General features: G+C 49.2%; 10 protein-coding genes across 10 annotated transcripts; 4 read left to right on the top strand and 6 right to left on the bottom strand.

Annotated features, from left to right (window-relative positions):
- Positions 1 to 245: 245 nt before the first annotated feature.
- Positions 246 to 1,335, bottom strand: BT62DRAFT_936052 (uncharacterized protein). Its single transcript, XM_043187057.1, has one exon. It carries the CDS (start codon positions 1,323 to 1,325, stop codon positions 303 to 305), a length of 1,023 nt encoding a protein of 340 aa, XP_043035996.1. The 5' UTR covers positions 1,326 to 1,335; the 3' UTR covers positions 246 to 302.
- Positions 1,336 to 1,448: 113 nt separating this feature from the next.
- BT62DRAFT_973724 (uncharacterized protein) lies at positions 1,449 to 4,156 on the bottom strand. The gene is made up of 3 exons (XM_043189125.1): positions 4,072 to 4,156; positions 3,271 to 4,019; positions 1,449 to 3,215 (listed from the first exon to the last, which is right to left on the bottom strand). Exons 1-3 carry the CDS (start codon positions 4,138 to 4,140, stop codon positions 1,577 to 1,579), a joined length of 2,457 nt encoding a protein of 818 aa, XP_043035997.1. The 5' UTR covers positions 4,141 to 4,156; the 3' UTR covers positions 1,449 to 1,576.
- A 153-nt stretch (positions 4,157 to 4,309) lies between these two features.
- On the bottom strand, positions 4,310 to 6,683 carry BT62DRAFT_936055 (uncharacterized protein). Its single transcript, XM_043187058.1, has 4 exons — positions 6,350 to 6,683; positions 5,788 to 6,281; positions 5,387 to 5,738; positions 4,310 to 5,317 (listed from the first exon to the last, which is right to left on the bottom strand). The coding sequence occupies exons 1-4, from the start codon at positions 6,515 to 6,517 to the stop codon at positions 4,439 to 4,441; spliced, it is 1,893 nt and encodes a 630-aa protein (XP_043035998.1). The 5' UTR covers positions 6,518 to 6,683; the 3' UTR covers positions 4,310 to 4,438.
- A 531-nt stretch (positions 6,684 to 7,214) lies between these two features.
- On the bottom strand, positions 7,215 to 8,427 carry BT62DRAFT_385320 (uncharacterized protein). Its single transcript, XM_043180739.1, has 2 exons — positions 8,153 to 8,427; positions 7,215 to 8,089 (listed from the first exon to the last, which is right to left on the bottom strand). Exons 1-2 carry the CDS (start codon positions 8,286 to 8,288, stop codon positions 7,263 to 7,265), a joined length of 963 nt encoding a protein of 320 aa, XP_043035999.1. The 5' UTR covers positions 8,289 to 8,427; the 3' UTR covers positions 7,215 to 7,262.
- A 4,221-nt stretch (positions 8,428 to 12,648) lies between these two features.
- BT62DRAFT_936057 (mitochondrial carrier) lies at positions 12,649 to 14,134 on the bottom strand. The gene is made up of 6 exons (XM_043187059.1): positions 13,896 to 14,134; positions 13,789 to 13,846; positions 13,706 to 13,734; positions 13,314 to 13,655; positions 12,862 to 13,250; positions 12,649 to 12,808 (listed from the first exon to the last, which is right to left on the bottom strand). The coding sequence occupies exons 1-6, from the start codon at positions 14,112 to 14,114 to the stop codon at positions 12,784 to 12,786; spliced, it is 1,062 nt and encodes a 353-aa protein (XP_043036000.1). The 5' UTR covers positions 14,115 to 14,134; the 3' UTR covers positions 12,649 to 12,783.
- Positions 14,135 to 14,591: 457 nt separating this feature from the next.
- BT62DRAFT_829763 (uncharacterized protein) lies at positions 14,592 to 14,762 on the top strand (the record flags this gene model as incomplete). The annotated part of the gene is made up of 1 exon (XM_043182398.1): positions 14,592 to 14,762. A coding segment is annotated over one exon (171 nt), but the record flags the coding sequence as incomplete, so codon positions are not given.
- Positions 14,763 to 15,486: 724 nt separating this feature from the next.
- On the bottom strand, positions 15,487 to 15,871 carry BT62DRAFT_922664 (uncharacterized protein; the record flags this gene model as incomplete). Its single annotated transcript, XM_043184420.1, has 2 exons — positions 15,487 to 15,751; positions 15,804 to 15,871. 2 exons carry the CDS (start codon positions 15,869 to 15,871, stop codon positions 15,487 to 15,489), a joined length of 333 nt encoding a protein of 110 aa, XP_043036002.1.
- A 1,323-nt stretch (positions 15,872 to 17,194) lies between these two features.
- BT62DRAFT_922665 (DUF382-domain-containing protein) lies at positions 17,195 to 19,292 on the top strand (the record flags this gene model as incomplete). Its single annotated transcript, XM_043184421.1, has 8 exons — positions 17,195 to 17,323; positions 17,371 to 17,523; positions 17,579 to 18,093; positions 18,150 to 18,344; positions 18,393 to 18,504; positions 18,556 to 18,583; positions 18,657 to 19,000; positions 19,056 to 19,292. 8 exons carry the CDS (start codon positions 17,195 to 17,197, stop codon positions 19,290 to 19,292), a joined length of 1,713 nt encoding a protein of 570 aa, XP_043036003.1.
- Positions 19,293 to 19,639: 347 nt separating this feature from the next.
- On the top strand, positions 19,640 to 21,607 carry BT62DRAFT_385406 (uncharacterized protein). Its single transcript, XM_043180740.1, has 7 exons — positions 19,640 to 20,085; positions 20,139 to 20,315; positions 20,367 to 20,513; positions 20,567 to 20,662; positions 20,712 to 20,831; positions 20,891 to 20,956; positions 21,014 to 21,607. The coding sequence occupies exons 1-7, from the start codon at positions 19,987 to 19,989 to the stop codon at positions 21,539 to 21,541; spliced, it is 1,233 nt and encodes a 410-aa protein (XP_043036004.1). The 5' UTR covers positions 19,640 to 19,986; the 3' UTR covers positions 21,542 to 21,607.
- BT62DRAFT_385568 (uncharacterized protein) lies at positions 21,489 to 21,899 on the top strand. The gene has a single exon (XM_043180741.1). The coding sequence runs from the start codon at positions 21,615 to 21,617 to the stop codon at positions 21,861 to 21,863; it is 249 nt and encodes an 82-aa protein (XP_043036005.1). The 5' UTR covers positions 21,489 to 21,614; the 3' UTR covers positions 21,864 to 21,899.
- Positions 21,900 to 23,210: the final 1,311 nt, after the last annotated feature.

The raw sequence follows: 23,210 nt of genomic DNA on the forward strand, positions 1-23,210 counted from the left end.
AACACGACGGTAATCAAAGAGGAATAGTTTTTAAGATACCGAGAACTTGGAAGGGGCGTTATCATCACGTGATCACACACAAGAGATTTGTTTGCGAGAACTTGTATATGTGTGTGTATATAAGCACTGGTACATAGATTACTAAGGGATCATGTGACTCTCTGAAACTTCTGAAGGAGGAGTTGAACACACGGACAGTGTAATATTCAAATTGCCATATTCTATCTGTTCGCTGGCAGTTCGTGTATGTCAACTTGTAAGCATCCATAGAAATTGTGATCCCATAGATTTCTTTTCTTTCATTATATCGCAACCGCTACCTGCAGTGCCCCGAGTCCATATCTAGACACGACATCTCTCCAAACAAAATTGATCCCCTCTTTTCTGTCAAGATACCTGAGAATTTTCCCAATGCCAGATCCGGAAAAATACCCAAGGTAAACGATCATGATGGAAATTGCGTCGGCTCGACAATCCTGCGGAACTGTGATGAGCACGTTCCCACCGGGGACGCGACGCCGCTTTGTGTAGTATAACGCCACGTAGATGAAGTCCCTCGCAGCAGTAAGCTGCGTGATGCTCAGCCCCGAAATCTTGTCCTTTGATTCCGCCAGAGTAGGCCCGGGTCCAGGTCCAGGTTCGCGTTCGCGACTCATCCTACCGTTCACGAATACCTTCCTTTCCGCGCGTAAGGGCTGCCTCTCGTGGACGTACGGGTACGGGGGGTCGTCCCGGGGTGGAAGGGATAACTCTAGTACGCCTGTGCTCGTGTTCTCGTCCCAGTAATGATCGGACCTGGGTCCGGGACCGGGTCCCTGCATGATCTTGACGATATGCGTAAACTTGTCGCCGTCAGGTGTCTTTAACCACTCTGCTTTGCAACGAGGAACATCAAGGGGAACGGCACCTTCCTCGAATGCGACGTACAGGCGGTCCGTGATCTCTTGTAGACATCTAGAGTCGCGAATTTGAAAGGTGGGCTTCTGTTTCTGCTTCTGCTTCTGCTTCTTGGTGGTGGTGGTGGCGGTTCCACGGGTCCTAAGCTTCTTCTTGCTGGAATTTCCGGAGGTTGGAAAATGTGCGCAGGTCGCTTCGGCAGCAGAAAGGTCCTGGGATAGATAGTTGACTGGTGGTGGTGGTGGTGGTGGTGGTGGGTCCGTGTCCGTGTATCCGCGAGGACGGTGGGGGTCTTCCGAAGCAGCAGCGTACTTTCTATTACGTTTAGCTGACTTTCTATGAGCGAAAGACGAGGTGAGGCGAGTAAACGTTGAGAAAACGGAAGATGAAATGGAGCTGAGAGATGATACGATTGTGGATCTCTTCATCGTTCATAGCAAAGGCGATTGTCTAGCAGTTCGGAATATTATACTGTACCTGCCTTTCCTGGAAGCCCTCTCTGATAAGCACTTCCGATTGCCAAGGTCCCTTAGGGACTCATACCACTATAACGGAACACTTGTAATTATAAATAAATATATATATATGATGCACACTCTCAGATACAACTAAATCACTATAAATCTATGAAATAAATTATCCTATAAATGTTCCATTTCCTTAATCATAGGCCAATCTTTCATTCCACATCATCTTCATCCTCCTCCGAGTCATCCTCCACATGATTCTCCTGTGAAGGAGTGGGCGGAATAAACCCGCCACCCAGCAGTGTCCCACTCGCGTTCCTCGCCAGGCCAAGACTGTACATGGCGCTCAAAGTTCTTGGCCTCGGTCCCCGATTCTCCAAGAACCTTTCTCGCCATGTATAATCTTGGTCCGGCGAGGAAACAGGTGGGGAGAGGGAGGGCATCGACACACGTAGGCCCAGACTTGCGTAGGGATCCTTTCGCGTCTGGAAGTTCATGGGCTGCGCTTGTCGCAGCTTCGGACTCGTCATGACGTTTCCGAATGTCGTTGGAGAGGGAGAAGGGCTCGAGGGGCGGGACACCCATGACATCCACCCAGTAGTAGTAGCAGGGGAAGGCGATGGGGGTATAGGCGAAAGAAGCTCTGGATCATGTAAAGCCCGTTTGATGGCAGCAATATCATGCTGTATGTCGTCTAGCTTCTGTGAGAGGTTCTGCTGCGCCTTCTTTACAGCCGGATCAGAGCCCGAAACGAACGCGTCGATTTGTGCCTCCAGATCCTGGAACTCCTCCAGAATCCGCGACTCTCCGGATTTGTCTGAGAGCGCTCCAGAAACGGTTAAGATTGTCTCAAACCCACGTGCAAGAAGAGCCTCATCAGCGATGCGGATTTCGAGCTCGACTTGAGCGTCTTCTGCGTAGTCGTTCAGCCGATCCGTTGCTGTGTGAAGAACCTGGCTGGAGTTAGTCGCCAACAGTTGATTCTTGAGATCCTGAAGTGCGTGATGGCAATCACGGAAGGCCCGTTGCATGTCATCGTAACGTCGGCTGACCTGCTGGAGCTCTGCAAGTAAAAACGGCTCTTCTTTGGAGGGAAACGGTACGGAATCCATGGTAATTAGAGTAGAGGATGAAGATGAAGATTCGGAAGAGGCAAGTTCATCGAAAATAGATGTAGACTGTGGCGCTGACGCTACACGAGGAGAAGGTTGATGAAATCTTACTGTCTTCAATTGGTCTTGGGAAGGTTCCGGCTCCTCGGCTTCCAATAATGCCGCCTTCACCTCCTCCTCTTGGTCTTCTCCGCTCTCCTCTGAAATTGGAGGTTCCGGCAGATTTTTCTGAAGAGCCGGAATAGTTGGCAACACGACCAGCTTCTCCAGTTCTAACCTTCGAGCAGTTTGTATGCGTAACTCTTCGACCAAAGTTTCCACAGCATTCTCAGCCACAATGATTCGGCCCATAGTCTCAGAGGGACCATCAAGGCCTGCTGCAAATCCATGAGCATCACGAAGCATCCTCTCCAAAAGCATGCTCGCGTCATCCCCTCGCCCGATACCTTCTTCAGCACGTAATGCCCATCGTCGAAGCCACTCCTCAATGCTCTCTTCCCGAGCGACCATGCGAAGTCTCAACGCAATCTCTCTGCGACGACCAAACGCTTCTCGCATGACGTCGCCACCCACTTCGTCGAGCGCGAGTCTCAGTTTTTCAGTATTGGCACGGGACTGTTCGAGCTGAGAAGACAGGACGGATATCTGCGTGTTCAGAGTGTTAACCGTTGCGGCATGCCTTTCCTTCATGAACACAAGCGACGCCTGCAGACGATTTGTCACCGCTTGGGAAAATTTCCTGTACAAGCTTAAGAGACGGATATCGATATCCGTGATAAAGTAAAGCGACGTACATGTATCTTGACACCATTTTTGCAGCAGAGTTATCCTCCAGCGTCAGCTTCTCTAGCGCGGCCTGTGCTTTCGCGAGCTCTACCCTGTCGTTCTCCTTGTTCCTTATCTCCGCCTCATATTTGGAATGCACAATGGCAAGTTCGCCTTCAAGGTGATCTACCCTAGCTTGCAGCTCCTCGGCCTCCGAAGAGAAATCCTCGAACAACTTATGAATACCAGACTTTGCTTCGGAAAGACTTGTATTTGGTGGCAAACGGGGCGACATGGATGATGTCCTGCCACCATCATCGAATGAGCGAACATAATCAGCGTACTCGGTCACGACAAGATCGGACATCTTGTTGTGCTCCTGCGCCTCTCTGAGCTGATTCTCGAGGTCCCGCTCCCGAACCTTACCGTCCTCTTCCCTCCCTCGGATCCTCGCAGCTAAAGCATACGCCACTTCTGCAGTATCTTTGGCCTTGGTGAGCTCCGCACTCGCATGAGCGAGTTCAGTCGTACGCTCGAATAGGGCATCCTCCGTGAGCGATAACTTGTCCGACAGTCTCCTTAGCGCCAGCGTCAATTCCTGCGATTGGACAACCGCTGGATGAGATTCGGATGTATCTGGATGCGGATTAGCTCGGAGAATATTGAGTTCCGACTTGAGTACGGCATTTTCGCGTTCCAGTTGTATGAGTCTCTCGTGCGAGTTGGAGGTATTCAAGGAATGCCGCTGCAGTTTTACGGAGGCGCTGTGAGCTTCATCCTTTAGAACTACGCGTCAATAAAGAATGACCCGGCAGGTTTAAGTTGATTACCTGAAATCTGGATACAGCCACCTTCAAGCTGGAAAGTTCCAAGGACAAAGGATGCTCATCGCTGTGCATAGCAAAGTAATGCGTGGTATTGATCTACGTGGAACAGGAAGTTCGGTCCGGGATGATTCGGAGATTCAATCCGGCAACCCGGCGGAACGTCGGAATCTCTGCCGAGCTCAGGTGCCATGGTTGTATTCTCAGTTCATTCTTGCGCTAGTTGCCAGTAGTGAAATTGAAAGCCGAAGCAACAGCGAAGTTACCCTTTTTTCTGAGTTTAATTCTGTAGCTACAAATTCTGTATGCTAGGGTCATTGTCCCTTCTGCTACAACTTAAATACCAAAATCGTAACGTAACGGACACAACGATTCACAATGCCATACTATACCCGTCCGAGAGCGCTTGTGGTTTCTTATTCATATTCCACAACGTCAGGCGATCATCTGGCTGTACGACATACGCCATATCCAGAACGTCCACCACCGTGGACTCATCGGAGACGAAGCACGCTCGCCCAATGCTCTCATCCCACGCCGCCGCCGAGACACCCCTGCGGAAGAGATTAGGATACGATTCCTCGTTCACATCTTGGAACGGCCCATAGACGAATTTGGGGACACCCTTCCGGCCTTTCCGAAGGAGCGGCTCGTCGGTCGGGAATGTGGGAGAAGCGTACGCTACGGGGAGCGCCTCGCGGCTTGTGTATCGCATGAGGGACGTCATTTTGGGCGTTATTGACCGGTCTTCCTGAGGCTGGTGCCATGCGAGAGAACGGTAGACTCCAGGGATGACCCGTGTGATGTCGGTGTCACTGCGATGGAGGGATTGCTGCGTGCAGGACTCTCCAAGAGTGTACGCCCATACATCAATCGTCTTCGCCGTTCCGTATATCCTGGACTTGGTCAACGAAGGCCAGAGATGGTAATGCGTCATCGTGTTCGGCGCGGCGGAAGACATAAATATGGACACAGGCGGCGGGGGATCGTTCGAGTTCCAGCGTGTGGGATGGTCGCTCTCGTACGAAGACCGGTAGTGATCAGAAATGTGAAAACTGCGGGTATAGCATTCTGGAGTCCATACGCGTTCAAACGCGGCGGCGGTAGTAAAAGACTGGCTTCCAGCCTGAGAGTCAGGCATTTGGTAGAGCTCTATGGCGTTCCGGGGAGTGAAACTGGGGCCATGCATTCTTCGGATGACTAGAACGTGACTTTGTTCTGGTAGGACACGGACGGCCATTATGGTATAACGCTTAGAAAATGTCCGTCAGTATAAGTATACCAGACAACCACAAAAGAGAGATGCACACGAGCGACTCACGTGGTTTTCGTGGCCCGGGGCCCTTCTGCAGAGAAGGAGGCAGGTGGTGTGAGTGTGCAGGTTTGCAACCATGATTCTATCGGGCTGCTGGGTAATTACGACGTACGGCACGCCATCACTTTCGAAAAGCGACGGATCATATAATACCCGCCCAGAGGTGAAGGCCATGACACGATTCGAAGGTCTTTCGATACCGGATTGCCGTCTTTCGTACTCTTCATCTCCCGGTAAAACGTAAGGGTCCGACAACGACTCCAGAACGAGCATGGGAGAGAAATAGCAGTTGCACTCGTACTTGATAGGGTGCGCTTCGTCAACGGGTGCGTGGTAGGTCAAGTCATCGAGATCCGTCCTGCAACGAATCTTAGCATCAGATATACGCGCAAGACAGAGAGACTCACAGGTGGTCCGTTGGTGTCCCGTCATCCATTTTCTTCCATGACCGGCATACATACGAAACCATGATGCCCGGCTGCCCATGGTAGGTCATATACTTTGCATCGAGGTGAGAAGCGCGCGCCCGAACCGGGATGTAGAGCACAGGGCGAACACCATCTTCCTCCGGATGCTCCAAATTGACGATGACGATCTGAAATTGCCGGTACACGTGGTTGACGACGGAGGCGACGAGATACTTCCCCCCCAACACCAACTTCAGTTCGAATATCTGGGAGTACACCGGGACTCGATACCGACTGGCGACACTGGGATGCCGTCGCCTGAAATTATCGTCCACAGAAATAGCGCGTGTGATCATCTGCTCGATCTCAAAATCGGTATCTCGTAAGGCATACTGGAACGTGGGTCGGAAGGGGGGAACTGGTATATTCATACGTGCCATGAAGCGCTTCCAGATAACAGGCTCATGAGTCAACAGGAAGAACATCCGGTTTACCTATAAATTTTCATGTCAACGCGGATTTTTTTTTTTTTTTTTTTCTCCCAAGTAAACTGGCTACGAACCCTTCGGAGGCGGAGTATTTCTTCAATGCAAAGCAAGGGGAATACATGCTCGACAAATATGTCAAACGGGAGTCGCTGGATATAGCAGACTTTGGGAAGTTGGGAATTCTTGTTGCGAAGCAAAATGTTAGAGAGGTAAGACGGTATGGCCCAACTGAACAGCAGCATCAAGTTCAAGCGCGTATTAGCAACAGCAACAAGTTACAACATTGTCCGACCTTTAAGAACGGTCCAAGCACCCATCGCAACAAGCCAACAATCGCTATTGTGCAGAGGCATTATTGTTGTAGACGACGACGCTGTCATCAACGTCGTCGCTTCGTGGTTGTCGTCGTATACGTGCAAAGCGACGCGGAGTTAAGCGGACCTTCGACACAACAATTAGATAAAATTAAAGAAGTCCCCATAAGATTATCACAAAGCATATACACGTAAGCAGATAATAGACCGTTTAGTATTCTACCTGTACTAGTACATACAATCCGAATAAATTACTCTCCTGCAGTTACCACCAACCAGCATGTCCGTTCCAGGAATTTCCCCTTCTATCCAACCCGAACAGCGGGAGGCGAGTGAACCTATAAGTTCGACCTTCGGGAAGATGGAACTTCATGTTTCTGTCGAACTTCCTGGTGCGCCTGGAGAACCTCCAGCCAAGTGTAGGTTCACCATCACCGGAAATGGCGCGATAGAGCCTTCCCGAAATGATTCATCGGTGGGAGCCGAGACGGTTTCCGATAGCCTAGAAAGTGGGCCTTCAAACAGCGTGTACTTGCCAACATGGGTTACTTCAACATGTCTGTCAGAGGACCAGTAGCTTGAGTGTGCAGAGGAGTGAATGGAGTGTTGAATAACCTCTTGCTCCCGCCTTTGCACGCCCACCAATCGTTGGTAGTACCGGTACTAGGTCACGTCAAATAGGCGGATTCTCCTGCCCATGAAGGTCCGACCACAGTCCTTCAATCAGTCGCTCGTACTCAGCAATCTGGCCTCTCAGCCTTTCCACCTCCTTCCTACAGTTGCTAAGCTCGTCTCGTAACTCCTGCTCGACGTCATTAGAAATCTCCTGCTGGATCACCCTCGCGCTCTCAGCGAGCCGAGATTTTTCCACCTCATCCACAATCCCTCTATAATCCTTCACCCACAGCTCGTTGATCTTCCGCACCTCTCTGTCGTGTTCCTCCCGTAATATCATCGTTTCCCGCTTGCTCGCTCTGACTTCGTCAATAAGGTCGACCACCAGTCGCTTGGTGAGCAACTCTTTGCGCTGGTGGGACGCAAGCGATTTGGACAGAGAAACAACAGATCTGACTCGCAAACCCTTGATCTTGTCGCGCTCGTCCTTCAAGCAGGTGATCTGCTCCCGCTGTCGCCAGATGGTGTTGGAAAGCACAAGGCGGTCGAGGAAAGCATTGAAGGCATTGGCCCGGCTGACACCCTCAGTGCAAAGTAGATCACGACGGAGCTGGAGGATGGTTGTGTTCTGCGCCCATAGTTTGTTCGTAAAAACGAGCCGCTCGGAGAAGTGAGAAAATGTGCTTTGAGACAGTTTCTTTCGCAGGTCTAGACGCGAAAGGTTGTCTTGGTCAACGGGTAGGGGACCCCGATAAGTTCGGACGACGGTAGCATCGTCGTGCTTCGAATCCGATATCGGGTCTTCGGATTGTCGCTGCTGTGATACGCGTGCGTCGGGAGCCGCTTTTGGCAGGTTGGCTACATTCTTTGATTCCCCTTGGGTTGCTACACGCAGATTATACAGGTCACTACAAGATTTTCAATTACGATATGGAGCAAATGTCGCACCAGAAAGACTATTCGAACGCCACCTCGTTGTAACGTGTACGGCGATATCGATGATAAGGAGGACGAAAAGACAGAAAAGAAGGAAAAGCTGTAAGAATTGGAAAGCGTTGAGCTGGTAAAAAGAATGACAAGACATGATAAGGATGAAGCTGGAGGACGAGGTAGGGTATCACCACATACATCGAAACGTCTTGGCAGTAATATGTATGAACTGGGCCGCAAGGAAGCCTCGCTAATTCCATTCTGCGGAGGCTATCATGATCATGCCCCATCAGTATTGAGTTGCGGCAGAACCGAAATCCAATCCACACCTCCTCCGCGTGCTGGACACACTTTCGAAGCAGCAAAACATAATAATCAGTGACGAGGCTGGGCGTTTGAGACGACGGCAAGCCCCTCAGCAGCAAGGAATCCTTAAGCAAACCTCGTAAGATAACGAGAATTTAGCGTGTCCAGACCACGGCCGGATCCGAAGATCCGGAGTAAGTCATGAAGGTCGCCTAACTGGCAAATCTCGGCGCTTGAGCAGGTACGCCCACTCAAGGACATGTGGTCATCGGTCCGTATGGTAACAGCATTCGTAGCGAGTCTATTTTCGCACAGAAGATAATCCGCATTCCATCTGTTCAGACTAATGAGCATCATGTCAAAATCACAAATGGTATCGAAGGCACGAAGACCAACGCGAGAAAGGGCGTCGAATGTAAACTTCTAGTAGGCTTGTGTCGCGCTGAGAAATGATTCATGCTCGCCCGACGGATTCAGCTATGACTCTGAGAATCTAGTCACCAGACTGTTTGTCTGACGTCAGGAAATTGACAATGACAAGAATCAGCTCGAGAATATGTTCAGGTGCTGGAGCAGATGCTGATGATAAATCTGCAATTCGACAACGTGTTCTCAGCTGACCATTATTGGGGGCATGGTGACAAGTGAATCCTTGGGCTGGCCGGAGAACTTGAGCTTGAACACAACGATGCCAACAAAGTAGTATTACTTACATAGCTGCAAAAGAAATTGTAACGGTCAACCATGAAATACAAGTTTACTGACCCCTCTGTAGTCGAATCCAGCTGCTCCTTTCTAGGACCTCGCCCTTTGCTCTAGCTTTGTACCAAAGAACCATTTTTGGCAAAGCGGGGGTATTTCTTTGAGTAACAATCCTTTGTTGAGAAATGTGGGCCAAGTTTAAGATGCCGGACCCGGTTACTCACAGTGGCCGCCGGCTGGGTATGTAAGCCGAAGGCCAATTAAAGAACTTAAACAACGCGTCGCGCAACGGCTGCCACTCACAAAACAATCGGCAGAAGACTCTCCAGAAATGTTCTTTTACCATTACTCAGAGCCATAAACAAGGAGTCAATTTGAAGTTCGGACCTTACATGTTAACATGAACTATTCAAACAGGATTTACTACAGAATTTGTTCTATTCTTACCCATTCATACTCTCGTACCTGGCCCTCTGAACAAAGCATTCACAAGTTTCTCCTTTGGCCAGTCAAATATCTTGAAGAAAGCTTCGAGGAGCTACCAGAGCCTCTGCCTCTGCGGCGGTGGTGCTGGTCTGGCGTCCATTCTTGCAACCAAGCACTCCAGATCCTGTTTCTGGACAGCAGAAACAGTAGGGTCAACCGCACCATTTGCGGTCCAAATATCAGGACAATGAAATCCGTCTTCCAGCCCAATGGGCTGCGAGGCAGTGCTGGGGATATTGACCATCTGAGCACATACTGTCGCGTCTCTCCAAGGATCTCCTGATCAACTTCTGTGAGTAATGGCATTTGGCATAAGAATAAACCACACACATATACCGTTAGCAAAAAAGAATCTATTGGTCCTCCCGTTCCAGCCTTCATATGCCTCATTGGTCTTTGCTACGGAGGTGTGGGAAAAGTTTCGAGGAACATGTACGAGCACTGTTGCTATTTTTGGAATGTTTAGACAGTTCGACAATTTGCAGTGAAGGAACATACTAAATAATAAGGAGACTTCAGTGGACGTGTAAACGATGGCTGGAAGTCCTTGTGGAGGTCCGTCCTATAGAAAAATAAGATTGTACTGCAAGGAAGCCAATTTCATTGCATCTGTGCAGAATATGAGATTGGGGGCCCATTGCAAGACCAATAAACATACTCTATCCAAAACCATGATCGACCTGCACTGGCGATGTTGGTGTTCGTGTAGGAGTCAGAAGTTGCATTGTAGATGCCAAGACAAGTTCTAAAAGTACAGTCAATGATCGATAAACTGAGTATCAAGCATATAGCCTACTCTGCATCCACAGCCCCATCCCCGCAAACTGGACTACAAATGAAGGCCAACGTAGCGGTAAGTCATCATGGTTCACTTACATTCAAATATGTACGTGTTTCTGAAGTACGAACTCCAAGCTGTTAGAGCATGGTCCAAACCCGAACCCTCGGCGGACGCGGAAACTCCATTTTCGACTTCCAGGGCATCACAAAACTCGAAGGATTGCTGATCCGAACGAACTTCATGGACGCATTATTTATAATTGCAATGCACCTTCTATCACGCATTGACCAATTGATGTAGATGCTGGGATGGAGATCTATATTTCTATTAACCAATTGTCACCGCGCACCGCCCGATACAGATGGCAGTGATGCGCGCCCCATGTCATTAAGAGACTCGCACAGGGAGCAGGTCATCGGTTTCCAGCTATACTCGAGGTTTAACTTAAACATTCTCATAAGATATAACGGGACCATGAACTTGCGAATAATGCATACATGGTGCCTATTCACCGGCTAAAATGCACTGCTGTGTGTCGTGTACGTACCATACCACATGAAATGGACATAATCCCTTGAAGTAAGAAAGGATATATATAATCCGCTCGACTCTCCGTGTATTTCCCTGTGATCCAGTGATGGGTCATGTGGAAGAACTTGGCGCATTTTGCTGGTGCAAAATTGATAAAGGACACATAATCAGTGCCGAGAGAAGCGTGAAGCCAAAATTACTAGCACAGGACCTCACTGTAAGACCTGTGATTCCAATACTGGGACTTTGGTCTGCGCACTATATGCGTAAGGACGCACCGGTCCGCGGTCCAAGGGCTCCCAAAATTCGCGCACTCAGTGAGGGAGAAAGGACTTCTGTTGGAGCGATTTGGTTGCCAACATCCTCGATAGAGATATGCAACTTGAGATGTATTCCTGGGTATTGATTCGATACGAAGTAGCCAGAGTCGACGCACCTTCATAACTGTTTCTTTGTTGTAGCTTTACCTGAATCTACCATCATACGAGAGCTTTGATGAGTGAAATAGAGTGAAACGCGAGAAGAAAGACTGAGTATTTGATGGCGTAGAAAAATGTTACCCTGTATGTCTTCCCGTTACTTTCTCTTCGACCATCCATGGAATTTTCGTACTCACTGCTCAGCGCTCGGCATTCAGTACTCAGTGGTCATGTAACAGTATACATGCTCCGACACCGCGCAAGGAGGAACAAAAGGAGCTCGCAGGACCATGGAGAAAACAAATCGCGGAATGCAGATACGAGTAAGGACACTGGACCTGGACCTACAGAGTGAAACATACGGACGAAGAAACAGTGCTCGAGCACGGAAAGGTTTCCTCCCAAGAAGAGACTGGGGACGGCGCCTCATGCTGGATTCGCGCAGAACACATCAGGTATTTGCAACTATCGCACCTGTCATGTCTGCGCCTTGCGCCTTAGGGCGCTGTAGAAGAACGACTGTCTTTTGCAAGGCACGCTTTATTCTGTGTATCCAAACTGTCCACAAATCTTACACTGATTCTCGGAACCTCATATGAATGGTACTGGTATGGCGCACTTCAGATACTACCGTTAAACCTCGTACTACAGGCTACATGATAACATCAAAAACAGCTTTGGTAGTAGCAGGCAATGTACATGTACTTTGGAACTGTGGCAACCAGTCCGTAGTTCATGTTCTTTGAAAGGTTACGATTTCAAAGGAGAGGCCGAACAGAGGGACATGGAATATTAGAACTATGTAAGGCTGCAGATGCATTATAACACTTGGTAGGAAAATAAAAATAAAATCCTACAGGAATACAGAGGGTGCTGTGAAACCGTATCCTTGGGAGACTGGGCACGCTCAACTGAATGAGCCGCCTCTGTTGCCGTAGGTCCTCACGACGGGCAAATGACCGCTGCTCACGCTGCGTCTTTCCTAGCATAATTTCTGGCTTATGACGTAGGGGATGACAAGCACGACTATAAGAAAAATAAGCAAGCTATTGTGTCCTGAGGTCCGGGAAGCTGTTTCCCTAGATGACCGTGAAACCGTCGGACCGCGGCGCGAGTAGATGCGAGTACATTCAAAGTTTCCAGAGATTCGTATCTTAGACTTGGCGCCTACATCACAATAAGCCTGCCTATACACTGACAGCAATTGATACATGTCACGGCATGCAGCCGCAGGTGATCCGCCACCTCGACCCGCCGCGGCGAACTCAACCTCACGTGATGGCCTAATAGGCTGAACGCGTACAATGCCATTGCCAGCGGAAACAGATTCATATGAAGACGAATGAGTTCAGCTGGTGCCATATCCCCGCAGCTTCTCACGACCAGACTATTTTTACCTACTGGATATATACTGTAGCTCATAACTATCCTTCTGTTTTACGGTTCCACCTGTTGAAAGGGAATTAGTTGAAAAGCCCGACCACATAGCCTCTCATACGCACAAGTCTAAAAACAACTTCCATAGAATGGAGAACATGATGCTCTGCAGGCCATTCGCGATGATTCTTGTCTTGAGTCCTCGGCCGAACAAACCTTGAAACCCGTCCACAGCAATGACGGCACGAGCAGCGTCTATATACCCGATACGCGTCTCGTTGACTTGGCGGTAGGTCTTCAAAACCCGCAGGGAGTTCGAGACAGTGTCAGAGACGACAGCGGCACAGAAACCAATAAAGGCCTGCCGAAAAAGCTTCTCCACAAAAGTGGTAGGCGGAGGCAGTGTTTGGTCAAGGAAGTTGTAAGTAGAGAACCAAGGATAGTTCCCCACGAACGTGGCTGCTGCGGTGGCGAGTGCACCATACCACAATGAGCCGATTCCGTATTGCTTGACCTATATATATAATAAATAGGTGCCATTATGAGATAAGATGACGCGAGAGTTCTGGGGGCTTACGCGAGTTCTCAGAATGCGGATTCCTGGTTTGCCTTGGGTTTGCATAGTTGTTTTGACGGTATCGATGGGGGTGAGGATGATCCTGAATGAAGCGGCTGCAAGGGAGACGAATATAGTTTGGATGTGCGGCGGAAGATCCTTCATGTACGTATTCGAGCTGAGGAGGGCGAGAATCCCGGTGTTGGCTGCAGTATCGCCAAAGCGAGATACGGGGCCTTGTATAAGAGCTGCGGCGAGCCCTTGGTAGTAGCGTGTCCACCCGCCGTCGTTGTATAAGGTGACGATGGCTTCGCTCGTCGTAGACCCGTATCGGTATTGGTAGTTCATAACGGTGCGAATAGGCTGCCGAAATGCTTGTCAGCTTCGGCCACTGACACTTCCGTATATCTTACCATTAAAGTCAGCACCTGCAGAACCATAGCTGCATAACAGATTAGAAGAAAAGCTACAAGATGTTGTACAACGGAGGTCGTACCAGCAGCACCGCTCAATCCCCCACCTATCGCAGCCTTCAGTGCCTTCTTGAAATCAAACTAGTTCATTGTAAGAAACGTGGAGCTGTTAAAAGGTAAATGCACATACCGTTACATCGTCAGCATCGATAAAGCCTTTGATGAAGATGGCCAAGACGCCAACACCCAGCAGCGTGGTTAACACATAAAATAATATGTGCTTCCAACTACGCTCTTGTTTGACAATACCATTGCTAGGCTCTGCTGCATCGTATGTTAGCTGAGGAGCATCCAAGAGAGGCTGAGCCTCTGGGTCTGTCTGTGGGGACTTGGCGATAACGTCGCTCATGGTGAGAGCTGAATAAGACACGCAACGGTAGCTACGGCCCGGATAAACGCGATCTTCGATCAAAATACTTATTTATTTAATTATTTGCAAAGAAACCCAATATTATTTTGCCGAGGACCCTCGAGCCCATAGATGTTGATAAAGAGCTGTTGGTCTTCAGCAAATGCAAGGTATCGAATGCCTGCTGTTTTAATCACATCTCAAACCCAATCTTAGTGCTGCAAAGCTATATTTTTCTCCAGGTTCAAGTTTGAATTGGTTATGGGCACGATAAGGAACGGAAATTTTGTTCTTCTCTCTCCCTTTCTAGCCAATTTGTAGCGATAAGGTGCATATATGACAATGAGCAAGCCTGCCCAAAGCCTGCCTTGTTTTAGTGAACTGATAAGCATCATCGGAAACATCCGCGGAAGAGCCAAACCCGGCCCTTGGTCCGTGCGCGAGCGCTCTGTATAAAAGTCCAGCGCAAACATCGAAACACCTCATACTTACCTTGATGGCACAAGCCCCTTCAGGTACCCGGGTTTGTGGGCCGTGGAGATCCTTCATAGCACGGCGACCCTGTCCCCAGAGGGTGTCTACGGCTTGTATAGGCTCAGGCTTATGCACCGTCTAAATATTTTCCTGTCCCACTTTGGCCACTCTGGCTGGGTGGGCCTCCTTTTTCTTTGCTGTGAACGAGCGAAGACTTCCATTTGGCGGTCTTTGAGTTGCAGCAAACTATTGGGAGTGGCTAGTTTTCTGTCTATCTGTCTGTGTTCCTACTTTCAAAATGTGTACATTTGACTTTTTGGGTGTATAGTTTTTTGGGCCTTTATAAATGGTATCAGCTCCGCATACGCTAGCCCATTCATTCTTATTCTTTAGTTGCCTCTTCCTAAACTCAGTCCTTTCTTCTTTCATGCCAGTGTGGATAAGTATTGATCTTGTACATAACACTCAACAGCAGCACCTGGGAAATGGACTTGTAGAATGAGGTAGTTTGGAGTCATTTGTCAAGCAAGTGGAGTGCAGTTTGTCCACCCAGACAATTGGTCCGGGCAAGCGAGAATGAAACGGAAACACCATACGCACTTTACAGCAGGAATCAGGATTAAGCTCCCAGAGCCTTCTTGAGGTCATGGATACGGTTCAAGATGCAAAGGCACAGCGATGCAACAGCGCACAGTAGTACTAGTAGATAAATAACTGGTCAACGCCAGGCACAGAATACGCCACAGACTACAATCCTTCATCTCGCTGTGATATCCTCAGAGGCAAACAAAGACCGTCTCATGGATTTGAAGGAAATGCAGAGACAAATGAATACATAAGATCCTCAGTTACAACTGTACTACTGAACGTAACGCCAAGCGCAATGCTCGCGGCCTCATCATATGTCTGGGACCTCATCATCATCTATCTCCTGACATTCTTTATTCTTGGAATTTGTTGAAGAGCCTTGACTAGCGTTTGTCTGCCCGCCTGAACCTGACCCCCCAGTACCAGCGTTCCCGCCTCCATCTTTTGTAGAGCCGGAGTTAGCGTTCGATTGTTTGCCTCGAGGGATGAGTCCTTCGAGTTGGTGGCGTGATGTCAACCGACTGGACGGCGCGGATGAATGGGATTCTGCTACTTCCGTGGCTTCATCCAATGGTCTTGTACACAAAATGAAAACATGATTCCCTTCTTGAAAGAAGGAACACTAACCGACATTCACCCAGCAAGAAATAGAGGGTGCAGATGATGAAGAACGAGCTAGCAGAAGAAAGGCGCATGGTGGATGGCAGCAGTTGTGGTAGATTAAGCACCGGGCTTATGAAGGTTATGTAGTAGTGTGTGTAGAGAACCAGCTCTGGGGGTGAGGTGGTCGTATCGGACAAGTTTATATAGGGAAGCGAATGCAAGCCAATGCCATTAAATCAACGCGGCAGATGATCATTTAGTGTCCGCGTATGGTCCAACGCCGCCTAGTAGTTGTGTGGGACGACCGCCGAGACGCCGCCAAGAGGACGATGGACCCCGACAAGGCAGAGATAGCCGACGATTAATTACGGTCTTAACGAAAGGAATGGTCGAACAGCAGCAAGGGCAACCAAGATGGAAACGATGGAATTAGGAAGTTCTTTATTGCCATCAGAGATCCCTACAGCTTGCTTGCCGTTAGGCAAACCACTATTGCTACGCGCATGCCCGGTGATGTACTGGATGTTTTTATTGGACTCATTGGACATTATCGAAGCACAGAAAACACCCAGCGTTACGAAGTACTGACTAACAGACAGTCACAGTACCATTCAACATTCAGACCTAGAAAACGGATGGGGCGAGGACCCTCGGGCGAATCTATCAGATCGGCCAAGCACAGGTTAGACTCGAGCTCGTCCTGATCGGCGCTGTCGGTTAGGATGGCCTGAGTCCATGGTATCAACCGGCATAATATTGTGAAGCAGACGGCGATAAAGAACATGGAATGCCAGCACGCTTGGTATAGCTAGCTACGGGCTGCAATAGACACCATTAGGCCTCTTTTGAGTGAAAAATCCTGTCAATCGTGGATCAATGTCCCCTGGGGATGACGGTGAAAATAGACGTTTCTTCTGAGTTGCGGTGTGATGACTGTGGCTGAGAATAGGTGTCTGCGTTGGACTACTTACATGACACATCCAGAAAATCAGGTTGCTCTTCAACCAAAAGGTCCAAGAGGTGAGGAAAGATGCAGCCGGAAACCCAACGATATCGTTATAATTACCCTCAATTTTTCGTATCAAGAGGCCTCCAAGTCCTTGAAGAAGGTTATTGATTGATCTTGAAGGAAAGCCGTGGTCTACAGGAGAAATGGCCGCCCTGGTGATGGCAAGGACGGTGGCATCTCCATTTCTATGAAAACATTCCTCAAAACGACTAGGGGTCCAAGGGTTCTTGATGATATGGTCTCCTTGCACAGTAATGGAAAGCGAAAATTGTCGCTTATTTTCCAGTATACAAAGGCAAACGGAAGAAATAAATAAATAAATAAATTGATTATTCTGCAACGGAAAAGTCAATCCATTCACACGCCTCTTTGCCTTTACTCCTCCATCACTATCCCGACGGTCTTGATGGTCGCGCAACCAGAAGAGGTAATAACAGTCAACGGAACGCTGAAGGCAAATGGGAAGCCCATAAAATCCAAAAACCAGCTTCGGCGGCTGAAGCAAAGGCAGAGAAAGACAGCAACAGCAACCAATGTACGTCACCTGGCTGCGACTGGAAACAGTAGTTGATTTCTCCACAGGAGCAGCAGAACGACACCGAAGCAGATAAAAAAGAGGAACCAAAGAAAGTGCTAGCCAATGTTGAGTACGTACCTGAGCAGTTGGACGGTACTGCGTTCGAAGCATTTTCCGACGTCTTTGCCCGTTTTCAGCTACCGCCTGATGAATCAGTAGTGCGTCACGTCCCTCTGGCTTCAATTCCATTTCTCATTTCGCGCCATTAAGCAGAAAAGGGACCCTGAAAATACCAAGGGAGAAATGATTTACTCCGATGACGACATGCCTTCTGAGGGCGACTCGGACGCAGAACAGAAACCGTTGTCGAAGAAGAAGCAGCGAAAGATGGCGCGTCTGACGGTCGCGGAGCTTAAACAACTGGTGAAGAAGCCTGAAGTCGTCGAGTGGACCGACGTCACAGCTGCCGACCCGCGGTTGCTTCTTCACCTCAAAAGTTACCGGAACACCATCCCCATCCCGATACACTGGAGCGCGAAACGAGATTACCTGCAAGGCAAGCGTGGTATCGAAAAGCCGCCATTCCAGCTCCCTTCCTACATTGCCGACACGGGCATCGCGACGATGCGGGACGCCGTCAAGGAAAAGGAAGCCAACATGTCTCTGAAAGCCAAAACTCGAGAGCGTGTCCAGCCGAAGATGGGTAAAGTGGACATTGATTATCAGAAACTGCACGATGCTTTTTTCAAGTTCCAGACGAAACCACTAGTTACTGGCTTCGGTGAAATGTAAGTGTTCGTTTCGTCTGGCAAGAGCCGCGTTGACGATTTCATGTTCTTCTTAGGTACTACGAGGGCAAGGAGTTTGAGACGTCGCTGAAGGAGAAGCGTCCGGGGGATTTATCGCCTGAATTGGTTGAAGCTCTCTCAATTCCTCCGCTTGCCCCGCCACCTTGGCTCATTAGCATGCAAAGGTTCGGGCCTCCGCCTAGTTATCCTACGTTGCGCATACCCGGTCTCAATGCACCTATACCTGAAGGGTGGGTGTTGCTGCGTCTCTGTGGCTCCTGCTGACCTCCACTTCTTAGGGCACAATGGGGTTTCCATCCTGGTGGATGGGGGAAGCCTCCGCTCGATGAATACAATCGGCCCCTGTACGGCGATGTCTTTGGCGTGCTTCCCAAGATATCGGACATCAGTGTAAGTCCCCATTCTCTTATCGCATAATAACAACTGGAACCTTTTGCATAGGGCGAACCCATCGATAAGGAGCCTTGGGGTGAGCTCGAACCTGAGGAAGGCAAGCAATTTCGAACCTCATATCACCGCTTTTTTTGACCTTGCACGTACAGAGGAAGAATCCGAAGAAAGTGAAGAAGAATCCGAGGAGGAGGAAACAGAGCCCGCGCCTGTTGACGGTCTTCAGACACCTTCAGGCACAGAAACGCCTTCAGGAATGGCTAGCGTCGTGTCTACGATTGCTGGTGGTCTGGAAACACCTGACTTCCTCGAGCTTCGCAAGAGCTCTGGAAGAACTGTGTCGGAGGCCATGGAGTCCGGACCAAGGTCGTTGTATCAAGTTGTTCCCGAGAAGCAGACTTCTGTCCGTGGGCTGATGGGAAGCGAGCGTGGTTACGACGTCAGTGCTGTGGCCGGCGCGCCTATTCCTGTTTTGGGTGATGAACGCGGAACAAAGGTGTGAACATTCTGTCCCTCTTAGGTGTATGATACCTAATGTCATCTACTTTTAGCGCAAGGCTAATGGAGTCGATGTTTCCATCGATGCAGGTGATCTAGAGAACATGTCGGAGGAGGAGCTGAGGAGGAAATACGATGCTCATTCGCGTGGAAATGCCGGCGTACCTGGGGCTGGACGGGAAGATTTCTCGGACATGGTTGCGAAGGAGATGGCAAAGAAAAAGCAGAAGATGGAACGGGACAGGGATCGTGATAGGGATGGAAGAAGGGGAAAGGAATACAAGTTTTAATATGCTTTCTGCTTTGGTTCGTCTTTTTATTCCCGTGTATTTCTTCTGTATATAAACGACTTGCTTTCACGCTTTATGGTGGGGATCTGTGTCGCTGGAAGTGCAACAGTAGTAGTGGCACTGGCCAATGCCTCCCGTGCTGTTCATTGTTCCCCCCTTATTATGGCTTTGGTGACAGGACATGGCAAGACTAGATGGATGATTCCGAACAATGAGGAAAGGTGACTTGGATGGATCATGGGGCAGTACGCATTTCTTTCTGCTCTATTCTATTCTTTTACGACCGCTTCTCCTGCACCAAGTGGAATTCACGAAGTGACTAATAATAGTAGTTCACTTGACTTCGACCAAAAGCCGACTGTTGGGCCACTCCTTGGCTTGTGCTACGGGTGCAGTTCGAACAATGCAAGTATTTTGTCGTGTTCTTTGTCAATCTCAGGGTCAGAATCTGATTTCATTGAACATTGGTTCGTCCAAGCCGGTCCATTATCTGGACGACGCAAAGTAAACATCTACGTGCCTTCAATGGTGACACGAACCAATGGCCAGGAGTATAAAAGGGAACCCCTTCACTCCCTGATTTCTTCATCACTCTTCCATTTGTCTATTACATTGAAGGCCTGGTTGTCTTCCCACTGCTCATTACCACCAATTTCACCGATCTTTACTTCAATTTTCACTTCATCTCTCCACTATGCCAGCGAATGTGAATCCTTACGATCCACACGGCCTCCTCCTCGCGGAGTACTTCAGAAAGCAGGTCAAGGACCAATCCGCTAATAAACAGCTTGATGTGAGTAATCCTGTAACGAGAGTCTACGGTGGCTAATGAACATTTTTTTGTAGGCGGGGTCGCCTGGGCCCCATCGTCACCACCGTTCGCGAAGGCATGAAGCACCACGCTCCAGCCACGAAGCCCCACACTCTAGCCACCAACCCGGCTACATGAGTATGGGTCCTGTGCTCTCTTTTACTAACCCCTTCGATCATGGGTCGACCATCTCTGTTGATGAACAGCCTACTGTGAGTAATCCTTCGTGTCGAGTCTGCGGCTGCAATTGAACGGTTTTGTAGGCGGGATCAGTTGGACCTGATCGTCATCCTCGTACACGGGTTAGGCCCGAAGCGCCAGGCTCCACCTACCACGCCAGTCGAGCTAATTCTAGTCAACCCCCACGTCCTGTGACTCCCCCGAATACCTTTTCAGGTTACGACGGCTCCGTAAGCTCTCGTCCTGCCTGTAAATTCTTCTCCTCATGTCCTTCGTTGACTAGCCGGAAACTCCTCCGAGGAAGCATTCCATCGACTTTTGGAAAACCACTGTGCCACGTCAGTGGAAACATTCCCCGGGAAAAGGAGGGGTTCGAATCGTAAGTTGCAAATCATGGCTTCCGGTTTCTTTGCTGATCATTCTGATAGCTCCCGGACAAGCCCGTCGCGATTGTGCCGTATGTCAGCCATAGAGGGTCGGTAATGCCAACGGATGAGAATGGCAAACCCAGGAAAGCCCGGCCATTCATATTCGACCATGGCCGTCAGGTAAGCGGATTTGTGACCGCGCTCTGTACTGGGACGTTGTCCTGATCATCCTTGCACAGGTCGACCCTCAAGTCGCTTGCCCCAACGTTTGTGCTCACTTCCAGTTTATGCATGAAGAAAGCTTTGTAGGTCCCTCTCCTGTTCTTACACATCCAGCCATTCACCATGCCCACTTTCTGTAGAAGCTTCGAAAGGGAACGGCGACGTTGGCGGTCAAACAGCCCGCGCCAATCCAACCCTACCAAGCGTCGTCCTTCATTGTCTTCACGGATCGCCGCGTTGCAGTTGATTTCCCAGGTCAAGGGTCGCGTGGCTGTGGCGTTCTCCTCCGCGATGTTTTGGATCCTCCCGACGGTTTCTCCCTGGTGGACGACGACGAGGTGGTGAACCCGTCCAATGCCGACGCACTTTTCTTGAATATAGCGGTCAATGGGTACCCGACTGCCTTGGAAACTATCCACCTTCGGTGCGCGCATGGACGCGTCACTCGCTACGGGCTCCTTCGACAAGTCGCCAAGAAGCATTATCATATCATGCACATGTCGGTTCCAGCCACGAGGACTTCAAAGCACCACAATAAAGCACTGCCGAAGAAGGTAGCATTTGAACGGCTCCGGCTGGTATCTCTTTACACCCATGATCACGCGTTCTGGAACGCGGAGTTTATCTATGTTTCTGACCCAAAGTCAAAGAGATCGGCGTGTGATTAGACTAGGCTTTGAAGCGCCTTTCCGAAGAAAAGAGGTTTTTTTGTGCGCCTGTTTCAGTCTTGTTTCCTAATAAATGTATGCTCTACTTCTTGTTGTCTCTTATATGGCTTTCATTTGTCTCTTATATGGCTTTCATTCTGGAATGAAAATGCTCTCCTGCTTGATATATTCACTTATCCCATCATGTCCAGTGTGTGCTGTAAAAGAGGTGCAGTACATCTTGAATTTCGAGCAGGAGGGGTCCACGCTGCAAGTTCCAAGAGGAGAATCATCAGATGGGAGTGAGTCATCCATCGATTCTCAGCACTCCTTGAGCGCTTAGCTTTTCCGTTGCAAAAACGGGTTGGCGGCGATGGTTAAAATAAATAAATAAATTGGATCTGCACATGGTTTTGGGAAGTCGGGAATATGAATTCTGTGCCCCGGTTTTGTTCCCCATCGCCCTGGACGAAAAAGGTGTCCATTTAAAGCAAGCTTGGATGTCTGCGCATGCTGTTACAGAGAGTCTGCGAGGTTGAAAAGTGATCACCATAACAGCAGCGCCAAGAGACGCAAAGGTGGGTGGGTGGTACCTTGGGTAACAGAAAGGAGGGGCGAAGGAGGCAAAGCAAAGGTGGAGATCACCCTGTGGAGAAGAACTACCGATAATGACGGCACATGGATGGAAAGAGAGATATTATCAGTGCTGGTCCTCGATGAGTGATATTTGTTCGCACGAGGGTGAGGAGCCTGAGGAGGAGGGGAAGCATGAGATAGACGAAAGTAGGTTACCCTTCTACGAGACTGAGCAACCGGAACTCGTTATCCGTGGAGATTTTGCCTTGTCGTTAGGCACTGGACATCAAGGGGATAGAGCGGAACTTACTTTTCTCAGGGTAGCGAAGGGGAACTATCCCGCTTTCATGGTCATTTTATCGTCCGTTGGTTCGAGTCTCTGATTTTCAGCCTAGTTCTCATCTGAGCCATCACATCGTTCGAGTCGAGGCCCTTCCTCAGTGGTAGACATGATTTGGTCTGTTTTGTTCTTGGTGCCGAGTACGAAGCAGATGGGGCCATTGAAAGGACCTGGCGCGTACTGTCAGTTTTAGTGCTACCGCTTATTATCAGACAACGTAACAAGAGGCATAGCGGCTTCTTGATATCGACAGTTATCTACCATGAATTAGACAGTTACGAGATGTGCAACCTATCCAAGACAGGTTCGATTCCTTGGTTCAAAATTGTCTTCTATACTTCCTGTGAAGGTCTACGAGTAGCTAGTGCCCCACAGACAATTGTCATTGAAATGTACTGTTGCACATAGGTGTTTACTTACCTCCCAGTGTGAACTTGTTATAGCACAGAAGTCCTCATTGTTGTGTCTCTACTGCTTTTATAACAGAAGCAATCCTGCTTGCTGAATTCAGCGATTCTACACCAACGACGAGATCCTGAGTGTTTCCTGTAGCACAGAGACGGAGAGGTATAAAGAGTGCAGTTCCCTTATCACACTCGAACTCCCTATAGTTATTGACGGCAACACGGATCAAGCACTAGTATAAATTTTGAAGGATAGATTTGAAACAACCGATGTATATCACCCGAGTACAGTCGTTTCAAGTGGCCGGTGGCAGATTTTCTCTGCTCAGAGCTGCTTCATACGGCAGAGGGGGGGGGGGAGGGGGACAGA

Source organism: Guyanagaster necrorhizus, assembly GCF_019112545.1.
Source record: "Guyanagaster necrorhizus MCA 3950 unplaced genomic scaffold BT62scaffold_29, whole genome shotgun sequence".
In the NCBI taxonomy this organism is placed as follows: domain Eukaryota; kingdom Fungi; phylum Basidiomycota; class Agaricomycetes; order Agaricales; family Physalacriaceae; genus Guyanagaster; species Guyanagaster necrorhizus.